At 42.5% G+C, this 18025-nt stretch overlaps 1 protein-coding gene across 5 annotated transcripts in view; it reads right to left on the bottom strand.

Annotated features, from left to right (window-relative positions):
- The window catches only part of ARHGEF28 (Rho guanine nucleotide exchange factor 28), a 330335-nt gene that overhangs the window by 130917 nt on the left and 181393 nt on the right, over positions 1–18025 (bottom strand). Inside the window, exon 1 of one of the 5 annotated variants that reach the window (XM_059061763.2) lies at positions 8954–9111. The exons of the other annotated variants lie outside the window; for them this stretch is intronic. Within the exon in view, the coding sequence (XP_058917746.1) occupies positions 8954–9038 (85 nt within the window). The 5' untranslated portion in view covers positions 9039–9111. Of the gene's footprint in view, positions 1–8953; positions 9112–18025 lie in introns of those variants that run through there. 5 annotated transcript variants of the gene reach the window in all.

The raw sequence follows: 18025 nt of genomic DNA, 5'->3' as shown, positions 1-18025 counted from the left end.
TCTGCTGTTTTGAGAGACCTAATTGTCAAAAATATTGAAGAAGAAAACAAGCCTTTTCCCTCATAATACACTGGAGGCACCGAGGGAGGTGGGAAAAGAGAAGGAAGAGAGGGAAAGAAAATACAGGCTCAGAGAACAGCTACAATTTTCTCCCAACCCTTTCCAGGTCCTCATTCCTAATTAGAGTAGCACAAAGTAGCCTTCAAGAGGACATATGTTTATGTTTGAAAAAGGAGGACTCAAATATGTAAACTTTCTTCTGCCCTTGCTTCCCCCAAGCTATCAAGGAGATGTTCAGTCATGTGTGGTGTGTATGTAGACTTTGGTGTGATTCGATTTAATCAGCAATTCCTTTCCTTCTTGATGCAGTTCTCCAAAGCCTGCAGCCAATTCGTCTACAGAAAGGAAAAGCGGGCTAGCTGAGGGGAAAGAAACTAACACATTATACAAACACCAGGACTGAAGTGAAAGACTTCAAAGAAAGTGGCAGAAGGTGGACAAGACCACTTCAGGTGACTGTAGACAAAAAATATGGGCAAACTGATGAGGCAGATGCTCCTCTATGCTATCATCACAAGAAACCCTATGAGTAATTTGAATCCTGCATAACCTTACAGAAAGACACAGGCACATAAATATGATTGTGCCCACTTCAAAAGTCACCAGGAGCTCCAATTCTCCTGCACCTAGCCCTAGAGCCATGTGTTTTTGCCCCCCTTAATATCCCCCAAAGTAACTGAGTTCTACTACAGACAAGGAACTCCACCAGCAAAATAGAGACTTCTCCACTGCAATGTAAATTCTTTCTCTTTCTTTTTTTTTGAGGTATAATTGACACATAACATTAGTTTCAGATGCACGACATAATGATTCAATATTTGTATATGCTGCAAAGTGATCACAGTAAGTCTGGTTAACATCCATCACCACATATAGTTACAATTTTTTTTTTCTTGTGATGAGAACTTTTAAAATCTACTCTCCTAGCAGCTTTCAAATACCTTTCACTTATTTTGGGTGAAAGAACATTTTGAATTAGTGAACACATAAATAGTGGAAGCCAAGCACTGCCTAGCACACCTGCAAATTGTTCTGGCTTTCTCCTCGTCGGGAAATTCTGGTTGGTTCCTGAATACTGTTTCATTAGCCTGAGCAACTTTGGGCAGGTTAGCATGAATGAGAGCTGGATAGGAGATTTGTTACAATTCATAACCGGGGCTTTCCATTGGCAGGGGCAACGGAGACCAAAGGCACAAGACCCGTGCTTTCTCTGCCCGCGGGGAACAGTGTGAGATACGTCGCGGGCTACTCTGGGGGTGGCCTGGCTTTTCTCCCTTCCATTCGGGGCTTTGAAGGAGGTCACCTTGCAGGCTGCCCCACCCCATCACAAGGACAACCACCACCAAGCACCCTCGGTGAGAGAGCAAGGGCAAGCAGCAGGGCCAGGGCCAGCATTCCTGGGCTGCTCCCAGTTGCCTGAGAGGTGAGAATGGATCCTCAAGATCCCACAGGCCTCTGAGAAGAACCGGAAGTGACTGAGATAAGTACTCACGGCCGACCATGGGCCCACCATGGTGCAGAGGAAAGGGCCCCGTACCAGATGTTTTTAGGGAAGCATGTCAGCCAGCAGCCAGAGGCAGAGATTCCAAGATCTCTGTAGTGTAAGAGCCAAGGTGAGGCCAACTCAGTGAAGGAGAGTCCTGGGTCCCGACCAACACCGGGAGAGGACCCAGCTGCAGGACTCTGGTCACAGATGCCAGAACACTCAATAAAACAATGGTGCCTCAGGGAAGAGCTCAGGTCAGCAGATCTGCAGCAGAGACCAGGAGGACCCTGGGGCCTCCTCCTCCTCCCCACCACCAATTTACCCCCCACCCTCACCAGGAAATCACATTCAATACCAGCCTGGCAAGAAAGGAGGAAGAGGAGGAGGAAGAAACCTGAGAGAGTAGATATTTTACTTAAAGAGACTGAGCAGTTACCAAAAATGACTATTTTCATTATTGCATCGGACCAAGTTTTCTATGTTAGACTAAAATATTACCCTTTCCTGTCCCCACTGTCTAGAGGGTAGGACTTCATAAGAAAGATCAGATCTATTATAGATAAAATAGAGAAATAAAAGCAAAATAAAGAAATAAAGGCAAAATAAAAAGCATCTGAGTGTAGTGTAGTAAAACTGTGCATAATACACTTTCACTATTTACTGCCTGCTTTCTGTGATCCAGCTATTGGAGATGTGAAAACAGGTCAGCTAGGCTCCACCTTCAAGGAATTCAGTGTCTTAGGGGTGAGGGACATTAAATAATAGTTGTGATACAGTAATGTGAGGGCTGCTATAAAAATATACATGAGCCACAGTGGCACAAAGGAGAGAACGATGAACTCAAGGGAATTCAGGGGAAGCTTCCAGAAAAAGGATCCTCAAGCTGCATCTTAAAGGGCGAGTTAGAGATTTCTAGTTGGAAGCGGGAGAAATAGTCACCTGAATTTGCTAAACAAAAAGTAAAAGGGGGAGGGGAAAGATTTACTGAAGCCATGTGAGGGCAACCCCAAAGCTGAAGGAATTTGATATCCAAGCCTTGAGAGGGGGGCATCTTGGCAGCAACAGGCCCCCAAGGACTAGAACGAGGGCCTGGAATCCAGCAGGACCCTACCACAAGACTGCTTCTCTTTACATGTGCACAGTACTTCCTCCTACTACAGACTGCTTTCTCCCAGCTACCGGCTTCCATTCCCACCCTTCCAGCACTGCTACCCAAGAAGGAAGACACCTCCCTCCAAATTCCAGTTTGAAGAATACCAAGGAAACCCACTGATTTACCAAGTTGAGATCATGTGCCCACCCTGGGACAAGAGCTGTGGCCAGGCAGGAGGAGTGTTGTGATTGGGCCACCTGGTGGGATGCCCACCCCACTGCATCCAGGAAGGCGGGGTCATATGAGAAGGTGGCAGCATCTTTTGGACCCATGGCCAGAGCAGTGGAGGGGCCGCCCACTAAAGAATGTGTGTGCTGTTCAGTGAAGGGCAAGAGAATAGGAGGCAGACAGAACCAGCTCTCCAGGCCAAGTTACCATTTGGCCCCTCTCTACGTTTCCATGCCCCATGAATCAACAGTGCACAAGCCCGGGCTATCGTCCATCACCTTGATACACTCTGTGTATGCCTGACTCTGCCCATTTGCTTGGAAGGACAGTCTATTAAAACCCCACCAGTTCACCACAGGCTATTGAAATGACATCTCTTTCATGATGCCCTCAGCATGAACTGGTCTCTTCACCTAGAACTTTGACAGTAATTTGTCCTGAGCTCCCCTATTGGACTTATCACATTCTGCCTTAATTAATATATCTGAATAAACAACCATTGGTCCTTCCCCAAAACTGGAGTGGTAGGCAGGAATCTCTCAAACATGGGGTGATAAATTAGAATAGTGCCTCCTTTCCACTGACAGGAATTAATGCAGAAATGCATCTTGCCTAAGAATTTGAACTAACTCAAAATAAAGGGAAAAAATCAGTTTCAAACATGTAGCTATGTGGTTTGGCAACAGGCTTGTAATGGGCCTCCTCTCCCAGGCTGACAAAGGTAGGCCTCCTGGCACAGCCTGAAATTGAAACTGCTCCATGTGAGGTTAAACACTATCTTCATTGTGACAACGAAATCTTAGTAGGTTATGTCACCTTTAGGCAAATGTTTCTCTTCCTTAAGAAGGATTTCTGTAGTGACTTATTCCTCCTACGGTATTCAGGCATCCTTTGGGGAATTTCTAGATGGAATACATAGATGCACACGAAACTGTGTATGTATTTAATAAAACTTCTTGAAAGAAAGGAAGGGAGGGAGGGAGGGAGGGCAGGAAACAGGAAGAAAACAAGTTAAGTCCATGAGACAAAAGTAACTCACTTCTAAAAATTATCATTAAACCTTCTGAAATCTCATCATACCTTTAATACGTACCAGGTCAGGGATTATTTTTCAGATTGGGTACCTGCTCTCCAAACGCTAAATGAGCTCATGAGATAGACCAAGACAGTGGTCTCATGATTCTCATCTCCATTCCCAGCACACTCACTCTCTCCGACTTTATCTTTCTCTGTCTGGGACAGACCTGGGAAGCTTCCAGGACACACTGGAAGCTCTCCCATACCATCCTTTTCTCAGTTCATTCTGCGTTTTCTGTTCCTCACCCGACTATCCAATGCTCCAGTCATCCATTCATCTCTTCCCTCACAAGCCAACGATGTGTGTCAGTACTAGACACATATGTGTGTGGATGTAACAAGACATAGGAACAGCACTACCATTTTACTTCCCCAGTTTCCACTGCCACCTCTATTCCTAGTGCAAGATGCACAGGACAGGGAGAAGCTACGATGGTGAGATACAGTGGCACCTTTTGAATATGAGACAGCTACCCATTGAATTCACCATCCCTTACCTCTACTAAGAGGTGGTGAAACACACTGGGAAGAACAAAACCTTTAAAGTCAAGGACTATGTCCTGTTGCAGGTCTGGCTCTGCATTTATTGGCCCTGATCTTCGGCAACTCATTCCTCTGAGCCTCAGAGTCCCAAACTAATAAATGAAGATGACACCTGACATACAGGTCTTTTATAAGATAACACATGTGAAAACCACCTTGTACATACAATGAATGAATGCCATTCACCTTATTTTACCATGCTTACTGTTCCCTGTATTTCTTGGTATGGACTTGGACATAACTTTAAAACTCTTTAAGCCTCAGTTTCCTGAACTGTAAAACAGAGATAGTATCTTGAGTTATTTTGAGAATCAGATGTTATAAGTATAAAGTACCTACCACAGCTTAGTAAACAATGGTTATTATGATCAATAAAGTAGTACATACATACTAGTTATTTTGACTATGACTACAGAAAGTTTGGTCCTATCTCAGCTCTCCAAGGTTGTTAAGTTTTCAAATAGGCATCGCCTCTTGCACCAGCAAAAAAAAAAAAAGCAGTCTTTCACACTTTGTGTCATTGAAGAGGCATATGATGGATATGAGCTGGAGTAGGAGAGAATGAGACACACGGCATAAGAGGATGAAAGACACAAAGAGAAGAACAGCTCAACACTTTCTGGGACCTGATGATTCATACTAAAAATGCATTTTAAAGACAATAATTATGGGGAACTTAGGTGAAGTCCAATCCCTATATTTTAAAATTCTTCATTAGTAAATATTAAATTTCGGGCTCCCCTGGTGGCGCAGTGGTTGAGAATCCGCCTGCCGATGCAGGGGACACGGGTTTGTGCCCCGGTCCGGGAAGATTCCACATGCCGCAGAGCGGCTGGGCCCGTGAGCCATGGCCGCTGAGCCTGCGCGTCCGGAGCCTGTGCTCCGCAATGGGAGAGGCCACAACAGTGAGAGGCCCACATACCACAAAAAAAAAATAAATAAAAATTTAAATTTCTTTGTTGACTCTCCTACTGAAATCAACAACAACAACAAAAAATCCAGGCATTCCTGGAATCCTTGAAGTGGACAGTCGTGGATTCTGGCCCATGCCAATCATTAACCACTCAGTTTCCAGTACAGCCTGTCCTGGGCTGCCCACAATACGACAAAGGGCAACACTGAGATCCCAGGAATACATTTTGGGCAGTTTGGTTTTAACTGCTTTCACCCTCTGCATACATCACATTCCCCTCTAGACACCAGTCATTTCCAAAGGCGTTGCTCCTAAGTTAGATCCTTTTCTCTTTCCTTCTGAGGGCATGAGGATAAGAAAGCAGTAGATGTGGTTTTTAGTTAATATATAAGTATTGATGGGTTTCTGCTAACCCAATTTTCCTCTTATTACCAAACCCTCTAAATTTTCACCTCTCGAAACAAACCAGTAATGTGTACGCGTGTCTATCAAAGAACAGTGATTATAAGGCAGGAGGGGATATTAAAAGAAAGAGAATACTAACAAGGAGGATCAGGACACAAAAAAGAAGAGACAATACAAAATATTTCTGACCAAATATGAAAGGTTTGCTAATGAGCCAGAAATCCCAAGCCCTCAACACCCCTTCACGATTTCCCAGGAGACCAGAACCCACATCTTGAGAATGATGTCGGTGATAATTAGAAGGAAGGAAAGACTAAGGACGAAACTCAAGCCACCTTAGTTTTAAAGACTGACAGAGGGCTTCCCTGGTGGCGCAGTGGTTGAGAATCCGCCTGCCGATGCAGGGGTCACGGGTTCGTGCCCTGGTCCGGGAAGATCCCACGTGCCGCGGAGCGACTAGGCCCGTGAGCCATGGCCGCTGGGCCTGCGCGTCCGGAGCCTGTGCTCCGCAACGGGAGAGGCCACAGCAGTGAGAGGCCCGCATACCACAAAAAAAAAAAAAAAAAAAAAAAAAAGACTGACAGAATAAGGGACAAGAGACCACAGTTTTTCACACTCTAACCACGGAACTGAAAAAAATCAGGTTCCTTGGTGTTTCTTCTACTATATGAAGGTGGAACATCTGTATCCTGGGAGAGGTAGGATCCATTCCAAATGCTTAAGATCCCTGTAAGCAGGGACAGTATCCGTCTGGTTCACTACTTCATGCCACCCTCCAGGAAGCACCTGGCACTCTGGATATGCTTGCTGAACACTCAAATGATTCCCCATCACTTCACTTCTTTGGGCCCCAGCATACTCACCTATAAAATGAGGTGTTTGGGCCCGGTCATTTCTAAGGCCCTTTTGGCTGTAATGTCTATGGTTCTGGGATTCCATCCAGCTGACATTACAGTGTGACCAAACCCACCCTTCACACCTAGGTCACCATCCTCTAAAAGACAAAGGAAGCATGGGACACAGTCTGACCATTCCCAGCTCTCTGCTGCTAATCTTAGTTTCACTTGTCCTTTGTTTATTAGTGGCAAAAAGTTAATCATTTTCAAATCCCAGGTACCTGCTTTCACTTGAATTGAGTTTAATTTATACATGGCTATGTTATGACTTTCTGGTGTAGTTCAAACTGGCTGGGCTCCAGCTTTGGATTTCAAAGGAGAATGTGATTAACGCATTCCCTACAACTCCACTGGACTCTCAAGGTTCTCCACTGGCCTCCTAATCATTAATCCCATATCTCTCCAGGCTGTTAGGCTACCTAATGAGGCCTCCCTACAACATAGGCATCCAGTCCGCCAGCCAGGCAATATAAATACAAAACTATATAAAGCAGATTATTCCCCAAATTTAACTGGATGAGAATTAGCACAAAGATTTAGTAGTCTTACAGAGCTGCTACCTGCCCTCAAGAATTTCTCTATGTACGAGAACTAATAATATTCACTCTAAGGAATTAAGGACTTCGTGTATCTCCCCTCTCAGAAGTCATTTAAAAGTTTTTTAAAAATTATTTGGAAACAATTTCAAACTTCCAGAAAAGTTGAAAGCATACAAATAGCACAATGAACACCAATACATCCTCTTTACCCAGATTTACCTATTGTTAACATTTGACTCCATTTTCCATTTGAGTCTGAGCTTGCTTTCACATGCACACATTTGTGCGCCCTATAGATACTCCCCTCCCCCCAAAACAATTAATGGTAAGCTGCATTTATATCATGGCCCTTTACCCCCAAAGAAGAAGCAATTACATTTTAAAATAGAATATAAGGAAAATTGAATGTTGTACAAATGTTTTAAGTCGCCAGTGATAGAATTTCAAGAATGGCAATGAACAGCGTGGGAGATTTGTTCATGTTGAGGCTTTCTACTGTTCCTAGAGAGTCAACCCATTGTATTCCTGGGATCAGCCTTGATGCCAGGCCAAGAGCAAACACACGCGCACGCGTGTGCGCGCGCGCACACACAGACCTCCATTTTATTTTAGAAGGAAAAAAAAGCCTTGAAATGAAACAGGTACGGTGACAACTGCCAGCCTCCATTTTTCTCCAGGTAAAGCACAGGGTGACACGGTTGGTCATTCTGTTCTCAAGAGAGAATTCTGCTCCCCTAGGACAAAGCTACAGAGACGGCCCACTTTCAGAGACACCTCTTCTACTTATGAGCTCACAAAAATTTTTCTGTTTGAACTAAAAACATAACCACATAAAGTCCCTCTACAACACAAGAAAGGGCTACTCACTACCTTTCTAGTTTTGATAAACCTCAGAAGGCAACAATCACCACCTGCTGGGGATGGTGCACCGGATACTCAGGCCACCTCCGCTGTTCCCTAACACCAACTTGTCCCTTGGTTTCCAAGACCTGCACCACAAGGGTGGGTTGCAGATGAGGGGGAATAAGCAGCGTGAAGCCACTCCATTATTATCACGCTGCAAATAGCTCTTCTGCCTTTGGCAGTAAAGCATTTTGCACACTTGGTAATTACCGTTAATAAACTTTTTAATATGTGACTGCATCCCCTGGAGAAATACAGGCTTTCTTACTGAAATTACTTTCTTAAAATCCCTTCCTTAGAGCATCTACAAAACCAAGCAAGTAGAGTAGAAAAGAAAGAACTTTGTTCGGTATAAAAATTTTTTTTAATTAGCGCACACTTGAAAACTAAAACACAAATGCAGCGGACACCGGGTACTAAGTGCACGCACGCATAGTTCTCTGCACATCCCACAAAGACCAGACACATTTAAATCAACAAGACACTTTATTGTCAAGGTAACACCAAGGTAACTGAGCAAATGAATCCAAAACATTTACCTTGTACTAAACTCCCCCCCTCTTTTTTTTTTTAAAGGAATAGCACATGCACAATACAGCACAAAGGAAGATTTAAAGTGAAAGGAACACAAGAAGAATGAGTAGGTTTACCTCAGAAGTCTATCTGTAAAATATTTATAAGAGTTTTATAAAGACAAGTAAAAACACGCACTTATCATAAAGAGTCTCGCAAAGCAACGAGGAAAAGAAAGGTAAGAATAGGAAGATGCCCAGCTTGGCTCTGGGGGTAGTAAAAGATCGCGTGATCTACCTTGTTTGAACGCCCTCCGTCGAATCTTCATTTTGGGGAAGGAAGGCCACGAGTAGTTAAAAGGTGAGTCCGAGTCAGAATCCATGTTTTTGTCTTGATGAAATCAACAGATTCAACAGCAGAGACTCAGGAAGAACTCGGACATCCCCAGCCAGGAGGCGAGTCTCCCGTGTGATGTAAAAGGAAGGAATGGGGCTGGGTGAAAGCTGCGAACACCGGGAGGGAGAGGCAATAAATGTTTTGCTTCCTTCAGGCGTTCAGGCATGTAGACCAAGAAGGAGGCTATAAATATGCAAGCCAAACTGGGAAAGTAAAAGGAGGCGAGCACAGCAGCTCAGAGTGGCACTGGTACCCGCAGTCCAGTTATTCAAAAGGTCACTGGGAGCAAATGAATCATTAACTCTCCTCTCGTTGCTGGAAATGGAAATGAAGAAGAAAGGTAACTGCGAATTGAAAGAGAGCCGCCTGAGACTCAAGAAAACCCTCCCAATGCAGACGCCTGTTTTGGTCGGGAGCTAGAGGATCATTTCTCAGAAAAGCCACCCTGTGCAGCATGAGATAAAGGTTGAGGTTTATGTGTGTGGACAGCCAGAAAGCTCCAGTACACAGACAAATAAAGGCCGTCATACTCAGGGCAGGGATTTTTCCAGAGCAATCTATTCTTTCATACCATTGGCAGTTTTGGCAGCTTTTCAGATCTAAGAGCCAAAACAACTCTGATAATTCTTTTAACAATCCAGTCTCCCCATCCTTTTAATCCAAAAGGGGTTGGAAGCTTTAACTTTTATCCAAAACTGTACTTATTAAATTCATGTAAAGTCATCTACTTTACTGTTTAGCACAACTGGGGCGTTTTTTTCTCAAACTGTCACCAAGTTTGGCCATCAGTCTCAAGGAGCTGGGCGCCTTTGGGGCTCTGATCTAAACTTGCAGTCCATCTCAATGGAGCTAGCGACTAATTTACTACAAACCAACAGTTCTTACACAGTCTCCCTGAACAACTCGCCGGTAATTAGCATTCAGTAGAAGCCTATTACTGCCTCCCCATAAATCGTTGACACTGCTCAAACTTATTTCTCTAAACCCCCACCGGCAGGCGCACAGATACATGGGCCCCAAATGAGCTCAAGCACAGCAGCCAAGGTCTGCAGCAGAAAAAAAGTATATCCCAAGTCTCATACGGGAGTCTCTTTTAAGGCTTTCTTTTCACAGAAGTATTGTATTTTGTTTTGAGGGCATCTGACGGCCAAATAAACTAAAGGAAAGTGGAAACAATATGAGGATCCTTCCAACTCTGCAGATCTGGAACATGACAATATGTGTCTTAATTAACATTCATCTCTTTACTTCAATTATTTCAAAAATTGTTGGCACTCTCGTGCCATGCTGTGTGAGAAAACAGATGCATAACCTGCTCCCTGATAGCTAATCCGGTCTCACTGGGCTGGGGTTGGGTGAGGGGTACAAATAGATGAGAAGGAAATCAGAATTACATACATCACCTCTGTTTTCATATGGGTTGCTATGTAAATATAGCATACAAGTAGATCAGCTATAAGCTATGTAATGACAAGCATCACAACTAAATTAAAACAAAAAATATATTCTCCACTTTGTGACCTTTTATTTGTAGAATAAGTACATATTTTTCTTACTCAGCTGGAGCAATTGTAAGGAAAAATTTCTCTCAACTCTACTATCAGATAAGAGAGTTTTAGTCCATACACAACTTTCTATAAGAAAATAGATAAAATCTTGTGAATGGGTTTCCATTCATTCTCAGTTTTAGGACTTAGAACACTGTAGGCAGCTGCTAAACAAACGAATGATTTGCGCAGTTAAGCCCCAACCCATAGACGAAGAATCTTTATATGACAGCTGTAATATTTTTAGTAAATACCTGCTAATTGAAGCGTGTATCTTGACCAAAAAAAAAAATGCTATGCGAACTCTGGTAAAGTGTTTAAATATATATTGGCATTTTATTCATCATAACAGTGTCTCCATTTGCAAAGAGCAATACTGTTGGGTGGAGAAAACCCTTTGTTCTCTAAGGCTCCATACAATACTTGGGGTGTGCACAGAACTCTTGGCTGCCTGAGAGATGTCCAGAGACCCTAGAAAGGGAACCTCCACAAGTATAGACAAGCACCATTTGGAAATGAAGATACTGGGTCAGGAAATACTGTTATCTTTCTCATTATCATGCAAAGTAAAGTTTTAGAGCCACTAAAGTTTTAGAGCCACTAAACCTGGGATAAATCCCAGGTCAACAAACTACTGGAGTGGGCTGCTCCTCTCTTAAGCATCAGAGACAGGTCAGAAGACCTTCAGGACAATGCAAAGATATGAAAGAACTTCATAAAATGCAGTTCTTGAGTTGAGATACCAGGTAGATGCATCTCTATCTAATTATCCCCAAAGCACAGTCCTTGTTGACCAATTCCATATCAACTGATTGCTGATATAGAAATTATTCTGGCAATAAAACTACTAGAATTACCCAACCAGTGCATATGAGAAACTCAACAAGAGACTTTCCAATCTTCTCATTTGCTTTATTATTTATCAACATTGTTTAAAGAATAAATTGAGTTTACTGACCAGCAGTGTGCATAGTTAACATAAAAAGTGGAGTATCAAATATTGTGTTGACAGTCTTTTTTTAGGCCAACTCATTTTCTTACCAAAGAATTTCTCCTGAATATGGGTCATTTATCCTCCTTGTTTTCTACAGTAATTGAGTTTGTCCCGGCATTGGGTCAATGTGATTGCATTTAAATTAATTCAAGATGTTATTTACATCTCATTCATATTCAATGGCTTAATTTCTTTGCTTTCTCTGACTGGCAGATTGCAATTGCAGTTGGCAGAATTCAATGATATATCCCCAAGGCCACTTTCTCACCAGATATCATACAACCATGACAACATAAGAATGTAAACGATTTCATCAGCCTTACTGTGCCCGCTCTAATTAGAAAATCCTTTACTTAGAAAATAACCTCCATAAAGTCACAATTATCCAGGACACATGCCGTCACCTACCTTTCAACAATGATAAAACTGAACCTCCCTAGAAGAGTACTTATATTTCAATTTAAATTACAGTATTTGTACAGTTTTCTTATCCTCCAATGGGATCCAAAATTCCTTGAGGGCAAAAACTGTGTTTTACATTCATATTTTTAAGGAGCCTCAAGCTGAAAAGAAAAAGTATGGAATTTTGGAGACATATATAGATGGTCGCCGGCTTATGATGGTTCAACTTAGGATTTTTCGACCTTACCGATGGTGCAGAAGCAACACGCATTCAGCAGAAACTGGACTTGGAATTCTGAATTTTGATCTTTTCCCAGACTGGCGATATGCCCTATGACACTCTGTCATGATGCTAAGCAGTGGCAGCGAGTACAGATCCCAGTCAGCCACACGATCATGAGGGTAAACACCCTATATGCTTACAGCCATTCTGTACCCATACAATCATTCTGTTTTTCACTTTCATTACCATATTCAATAAATTACGAGATATTCAACACTTTATTATAAAATATGCTTTGTGTTAGACGATGATGCCCAATTGTAGGCTAATGTATGTGTTCTGAGCATTTAAAATACGCTAGGCTAAGCTAGGACGCTCAGCAGGTTAGATTTATTAAACGCATTCTTCACTTATGATATTTTCAACTTATGATGGTTTTATTGGGGCATGACCTCATCATAAGTCAAGGAAGGTCTATATATCTGGACTCTGTCACTTATTTACTTAGTGGTCCTAACCAAGTCACTCATACCTTCTGATCCTCAGTTGTTTCCTATAAAATGGGATACCTATACTTCGAACACTTGTAAGGATCAAATGAGATTATAACAGTAAAGAACATACGTTTTCACTAAACTTAAGTTTAAACGTTAACTGTAAATAAAGTTTCCCTTTCATTATGTTTCTCTCCTATATTATAGACACTGAAAGATTCTTATCTTTATCTCAAGAGTAATAGCTTGATTTTCAAAACAGAGACACGGCAAAATGAAAAGAAGTTCCAAGGAAATCATACTGAGACAGAAAGAGGAGGATTTGTTTTGCTTTTCTGCTCCATTGTTTGACCACCAGAGATTACAGTTTTTAACACTGTTAAACACCATTCTCGGGGAAAATAATAATAATAATGATAAAAAATACAGACAAAAGGCTGCATGACCCATGATGCAAGGACAAGCCTATGCTGGATAATTTCAGCCTAAACAGTGACAATTTCATGTAGTTCAAGTTCTAGCATTAGGTGAAAGTCAGAGATGATCAAAGTCTTCCTCAAAAAGCCCTTAGAAGGCACCATGTCATCACTCTAAGTTCAACAGAAACAGTTCTTTGCTGGAGAACATCGTTACCTCGGTCGGGCACCAGATGAAATGGTTGGCTTTCACTGAGAGGCCATGTTTTACAGAAAACAAAGGTCTTAAAAGCACGGCTCACATCCACGTGTAAGATGCACTCACTGTGAGCCCCAGGGAGGGAAGCGCACATTCATGTCCAGCCTCACGCTCACTCAGGGCCGTTACACTCACTGAGTGTAGAACCACCTGAGGTTCCAATTATTACTTTTCTCCCTATCTCCCCTCCCTGTTGTATTTTTTTAATAGAGCCTATAAAGTTGAATCCACATAAAACAGACATGAAGTAGGAGCATGGTACCATGGTGGTCATAAATTAGAAACCCAGGGTGCCACCATTCATAATACCACCTTATTTTAAAAATAAGAATATTTTTTACTTCTTATCTACCTTAATTACCTTGATTTATTTGAACAAAAACTCTGCATGCCCCTCTGAAAGTTCTGATATGCCCCCTTATGTCATCTTACTATCTAAGGGGGAAAGAAACCCAGACACAACCTAGAAGTCCAACAAATGAAATTACCTATATTATGATATATCCACATGTAATACAAAAAGAGAAAAAAATTCTCAAAAACACTTCAGGATAGGAAAATAATAGATTTTCTGACCAAAGTAACATATTAAAGAATTATGTTGTCAAAGCTTCCACCAGCATTTAGTATTGCTACATATACAGGTTCTACTTAGCTGATTCTCTTAAGGAAATAAAGATCCTTGGTGGACCTCTTTTTGTCTTAAACACTGAAGTTCCTGGGCATAACCTGAAAGGAGAGAATTAGGACAAATTCACTAAGTTTTTCTGAATGATACATTATGAAGAATTTTGAATTTATCCTGAAGAGGCAGCTGTGGATAGTAAATGTAAGGGTCCCTGGAGGTGGAAGAAGCAAGGTTATGGGCCACAAGTCTGGACAGAAAAGGATGGAGGGGGAGGAAAGTATCTTGTTACAGTCTGAGGAGAAAAAAATTCTTCATAGTAGGAAGAGCTGAGTCACCTAGGGAAGCAACATCTATGATTACACTTGAAGTTTTTTCTGATAATGTTCCAATTTTAATTTTCCCAAACCTTTGGAAAAAGTTTCTTACATGATACGGACTTATTCACAAACTTTTTTTAAAATCAATTTTAACATCAAAGTTCAACCTATTGTTCTATAGACTTTTGCGGTCATTCACATGTAAATAAATGAAAAGAGCAAAGAATTTAAATCGTTTTAATATAAGCGTTATCAAGCCTACAGTTCTGAAGCTGAAATTCACACAAAATGTGATGGATAATCCTGTTTGTTGGGGTTTTTTTTAAAGGGTGGGCTCATCTTGTATATGCTACTGGGGTATTGTTGCTTCTAGGCCCTCTCAACTGACAGAGCAATGAAATATGTGTGTCCTAACCTAGGTATATACACTTACCTACAAATATTTCCATACACAACCATGTGTATCTTTTTTTTTTTTTTTTTGCGGTATGCGGGCCTCTCACTGTTGTGGCCTCTCCCGTTGCGGAGCACAGGCTCCAGACGCGCAGGCTCAGTGGCCATGGCTCATGGGCCCAGCCGCTCCGCGGCATGTGGGATCCTCCTGGACTGGGGCACAAACCCGTGTCCCCTGCATCGGCAGACGGACTCTCAACCACTGCGCCACCAGGGAAGCCCCATGTGTATCTATTTTAACTAATCATGAGTACATAGTGATGTCCACATCTCTCATTCATTAGCACATGGATCATTCTGGCCTCCTCCCCTGGCTTCTCTGTAAACTCCCACTCCAATAGTGGAAAACTTGATACCTACTCTCCATCATCCATTGACTTACTTATTTCCAGTATATATTAATAGTGGTTATCAGAAATGTTAACCTGTACCCCTATGGGAAACAACTTTCTCACCTAGAAGACATGCTTATGTACAGTTTCTTTTGCTTTTATTCTTACAGACTCTACTCATTTCCAAAGTTACTGAGGTCTGCACCCCGCTCCCATCCTCTACAGTGAGGTTGTTTCCAAAGTTTTGAGTACAATTAGGTTGTTTTGCTACATTTTGCATTCCATCACAGGATCCTCCAACCTCTTAATTTTTTATTTGCACACATTGAAGTTTCCTCTGTGTGCCATAAAGTTCTATGGGCTTTGACAAATGCAGTGTCATGTATCTACCATTACAGTACCATAAAGAATATATTCACCACCCTAAGATAAAACCCCACAATGACAGGAATATGTAGAAAGGACACAGAAGCCAACTGAAAGAGTCCCTCATCACCAAAGCTAGAACACTCTGAATAAAGTAGTACTAGATTACTACCCAAAGTGTAAAATAAATATCCATGAATTTATACTGACATAAATGATTGAGGGGCTTCCCTGGTGGTGCAGTGGTTGAGAGTCCGTCTGCCGACACAGGGGACACAGGTTCGTGCCCCAATCCGGGAAGATCCCACATGCCGCGGAGCAGCTGGGCCCATGAGCCATGGCCGCTGAGCCTGCGCGTCCGGAGCCTGTGCTCCGCAACGGGAGAGGCCACAACAGTGAGAGGCCCGCATACCACAAAAAAAAAAAAAAAAAATGATTGAATAAATCATTGAGAGGGATAAAAATCTCCCATGGAGAAGAATTCCAAATAGTTTAGGTAGATACTTTGCCCACAGGGAAGCATACAAGATAACTCTTCATTCCTAAGGCGTGGGCTGCACATCATGACTTCCTTCCAAAGAACACAATATGGGATGAGGAGTGGGGAAGAGTAACTTTACAGTGGAGAAACCTGACCAGCACTAGCTCTGCCAGGTAATCAAGGTCATCATCAATACTGACAAGACATGTTGATAGTATATGCTATTGATATAATGTGATGGAAATGGCACTTAACCTCTGTGGTCTTCCTCCCAAAAGCCATAACCTCAGTTTAATGATAGAGAAAACACTCCAAAACTACCAATTAAGGGACATTCTACAGAATACATGACCAGTATTCCTCAAAACTGTCAAGATCATCAAAAATAAGTCTGAGAAACTCTCACAGCCAAAGGGAGCCTAAGGAAACACAGCTGAATTTAATATGGTATCCTGGGACAGAAGAAGGAAACTAGATAAAAGCTAAGGAAATCTAAATAAAGGATGGACTTTAGTCAATAATAATGTATCAAAACTGGTTCATTAATTTTAACAAATATACCATAATAGTATATGATGTTAATAATAAGGGAAACTAGGGGAGTCTAGGAGGCTGGGTGTATATGGGAACTCTGTACCATCTTTGCAACTTTTCTGTAAATCTAAAACTGTTCTACAAAATAAAGTGTAAAAACGTGGTTTTTTTTTTTTTTTTTTGCGGTATGCGGGCCTCTCACTGTTGTGGCCTCTCCCGTTGCGGAGCACAGGCTCCGGACGCGCAGGCTCAGCGGCCATGGCTCACGGGCCCAGCCGTTCCGCGGCATGTGGGATCCTCCCGGACCGGGGCACGAACCCGCGTCCCCTGCATCATCAGGCGGACTCCCAACCACTGCACCACCAGGGAAGCCCAGGGCTGTTTTTCTATTCTAAAATTTCTAATTTTTCTACTGTGAGCATTTATTACTTCTGTAATTACAAAAGACAAAATTAATTTATTTTTTCCAAAAGGCTTATTTAGTACAATATTATGCTTAGAACCTCCGGCACTTGCATCAAGCTCACCCTCCGCCAGCCAAACAGCAGATACGGCACCACTTCCTGCCCAGCACTTCACGGTACCCAGACTTCACAGGCAGGAGGAGGATGCCAGCCAATTCCACCACCACTGCCCCTAGGGCCTCTACCTCCCTACCACCTTCTCCCATGAGGAAAGTTAAACATGCTCACAGAGTTCTTGTCATAACATGTCAGTTTTACCAATCCTTCATTTTTCCATCCAAATGGTCATACAACTTTACCTGGCTTTAGCCAGGTAAAGTTCAAGTTATCTTCAGTCCAGTGCAGGCAGCGGCTGATAAATTACTGCAGGAAAGTCAGCTTCAATACGAGTGTCACTAAAGCTGGGCTTTAGGTCCCATACGACCTCACTCACACTTGAATATCACTTGCTGAGAGAGCAGAAGTGTCACCTTCCAGGGGCTTCTGTAACCCACCTGAGACACTGGCACTCTTGTTTCACAGTCCTCAGGCACAAATTTAACTTTTAACTGGAAATCTAATCAGGCACACGGCTTTATTTTTTCAGATTCAACCTTTCAAAAGGAGAGTATGCAAGACAACAACTGACCAAGCCGCTTCCAGCTTCGCCAATCCGGCGATGGCTTATGCATCTTTGTTCGCAGCTGGTATTCCAACAGGGCAGCCAAAGCTCACCCTCTCCACTGTATTTCCCAGAGGTTGTCCACGTTTCCCGCTAGATGTTCGCATCCCTTCTCCCTGGTACAACATTCACAGCTGCCCACTGTTGAGCTTCTATTCCTTAACCATATTTAACCCCATATCCTTGAGCCAAATGGACCCTTCCTTCCTTTTAATTTCCATATTGACCCATTTCATTTACCTTCTCTTCTACCCTTTCCTCCGAATGCTTTGCCCTCTCCCCACAACCTACCTGCCCAGAATGTGAAGGCACCGCACTCTGAGGAGTCTCACTCTTCACTGTGGCAGCAACAGAATCGGACCCCAGCACTCAACTCATACTCTCCCCTTTGAGCAAAAGGCC

Source organism: Kogia breviceps, chromosome 4 (genome assembly GCF_026419965.1).
Source record: "Kogia breviceps isolate mKogBre1 chromosome 4, mKogBre1 haplotype 1, whole genome shotgun sequence".
Classification (NCBI taxonomy): Eukaryota; Metazoa; Chordata; class Mammalia; order Artiodactyla; family Physeteridae; genus Kogia; species Kogia breviceps.
Note: the sequence above shows the minus strand (reverse complement) of the source record. Positions and strands in the feature narration are given on the sequence as shown.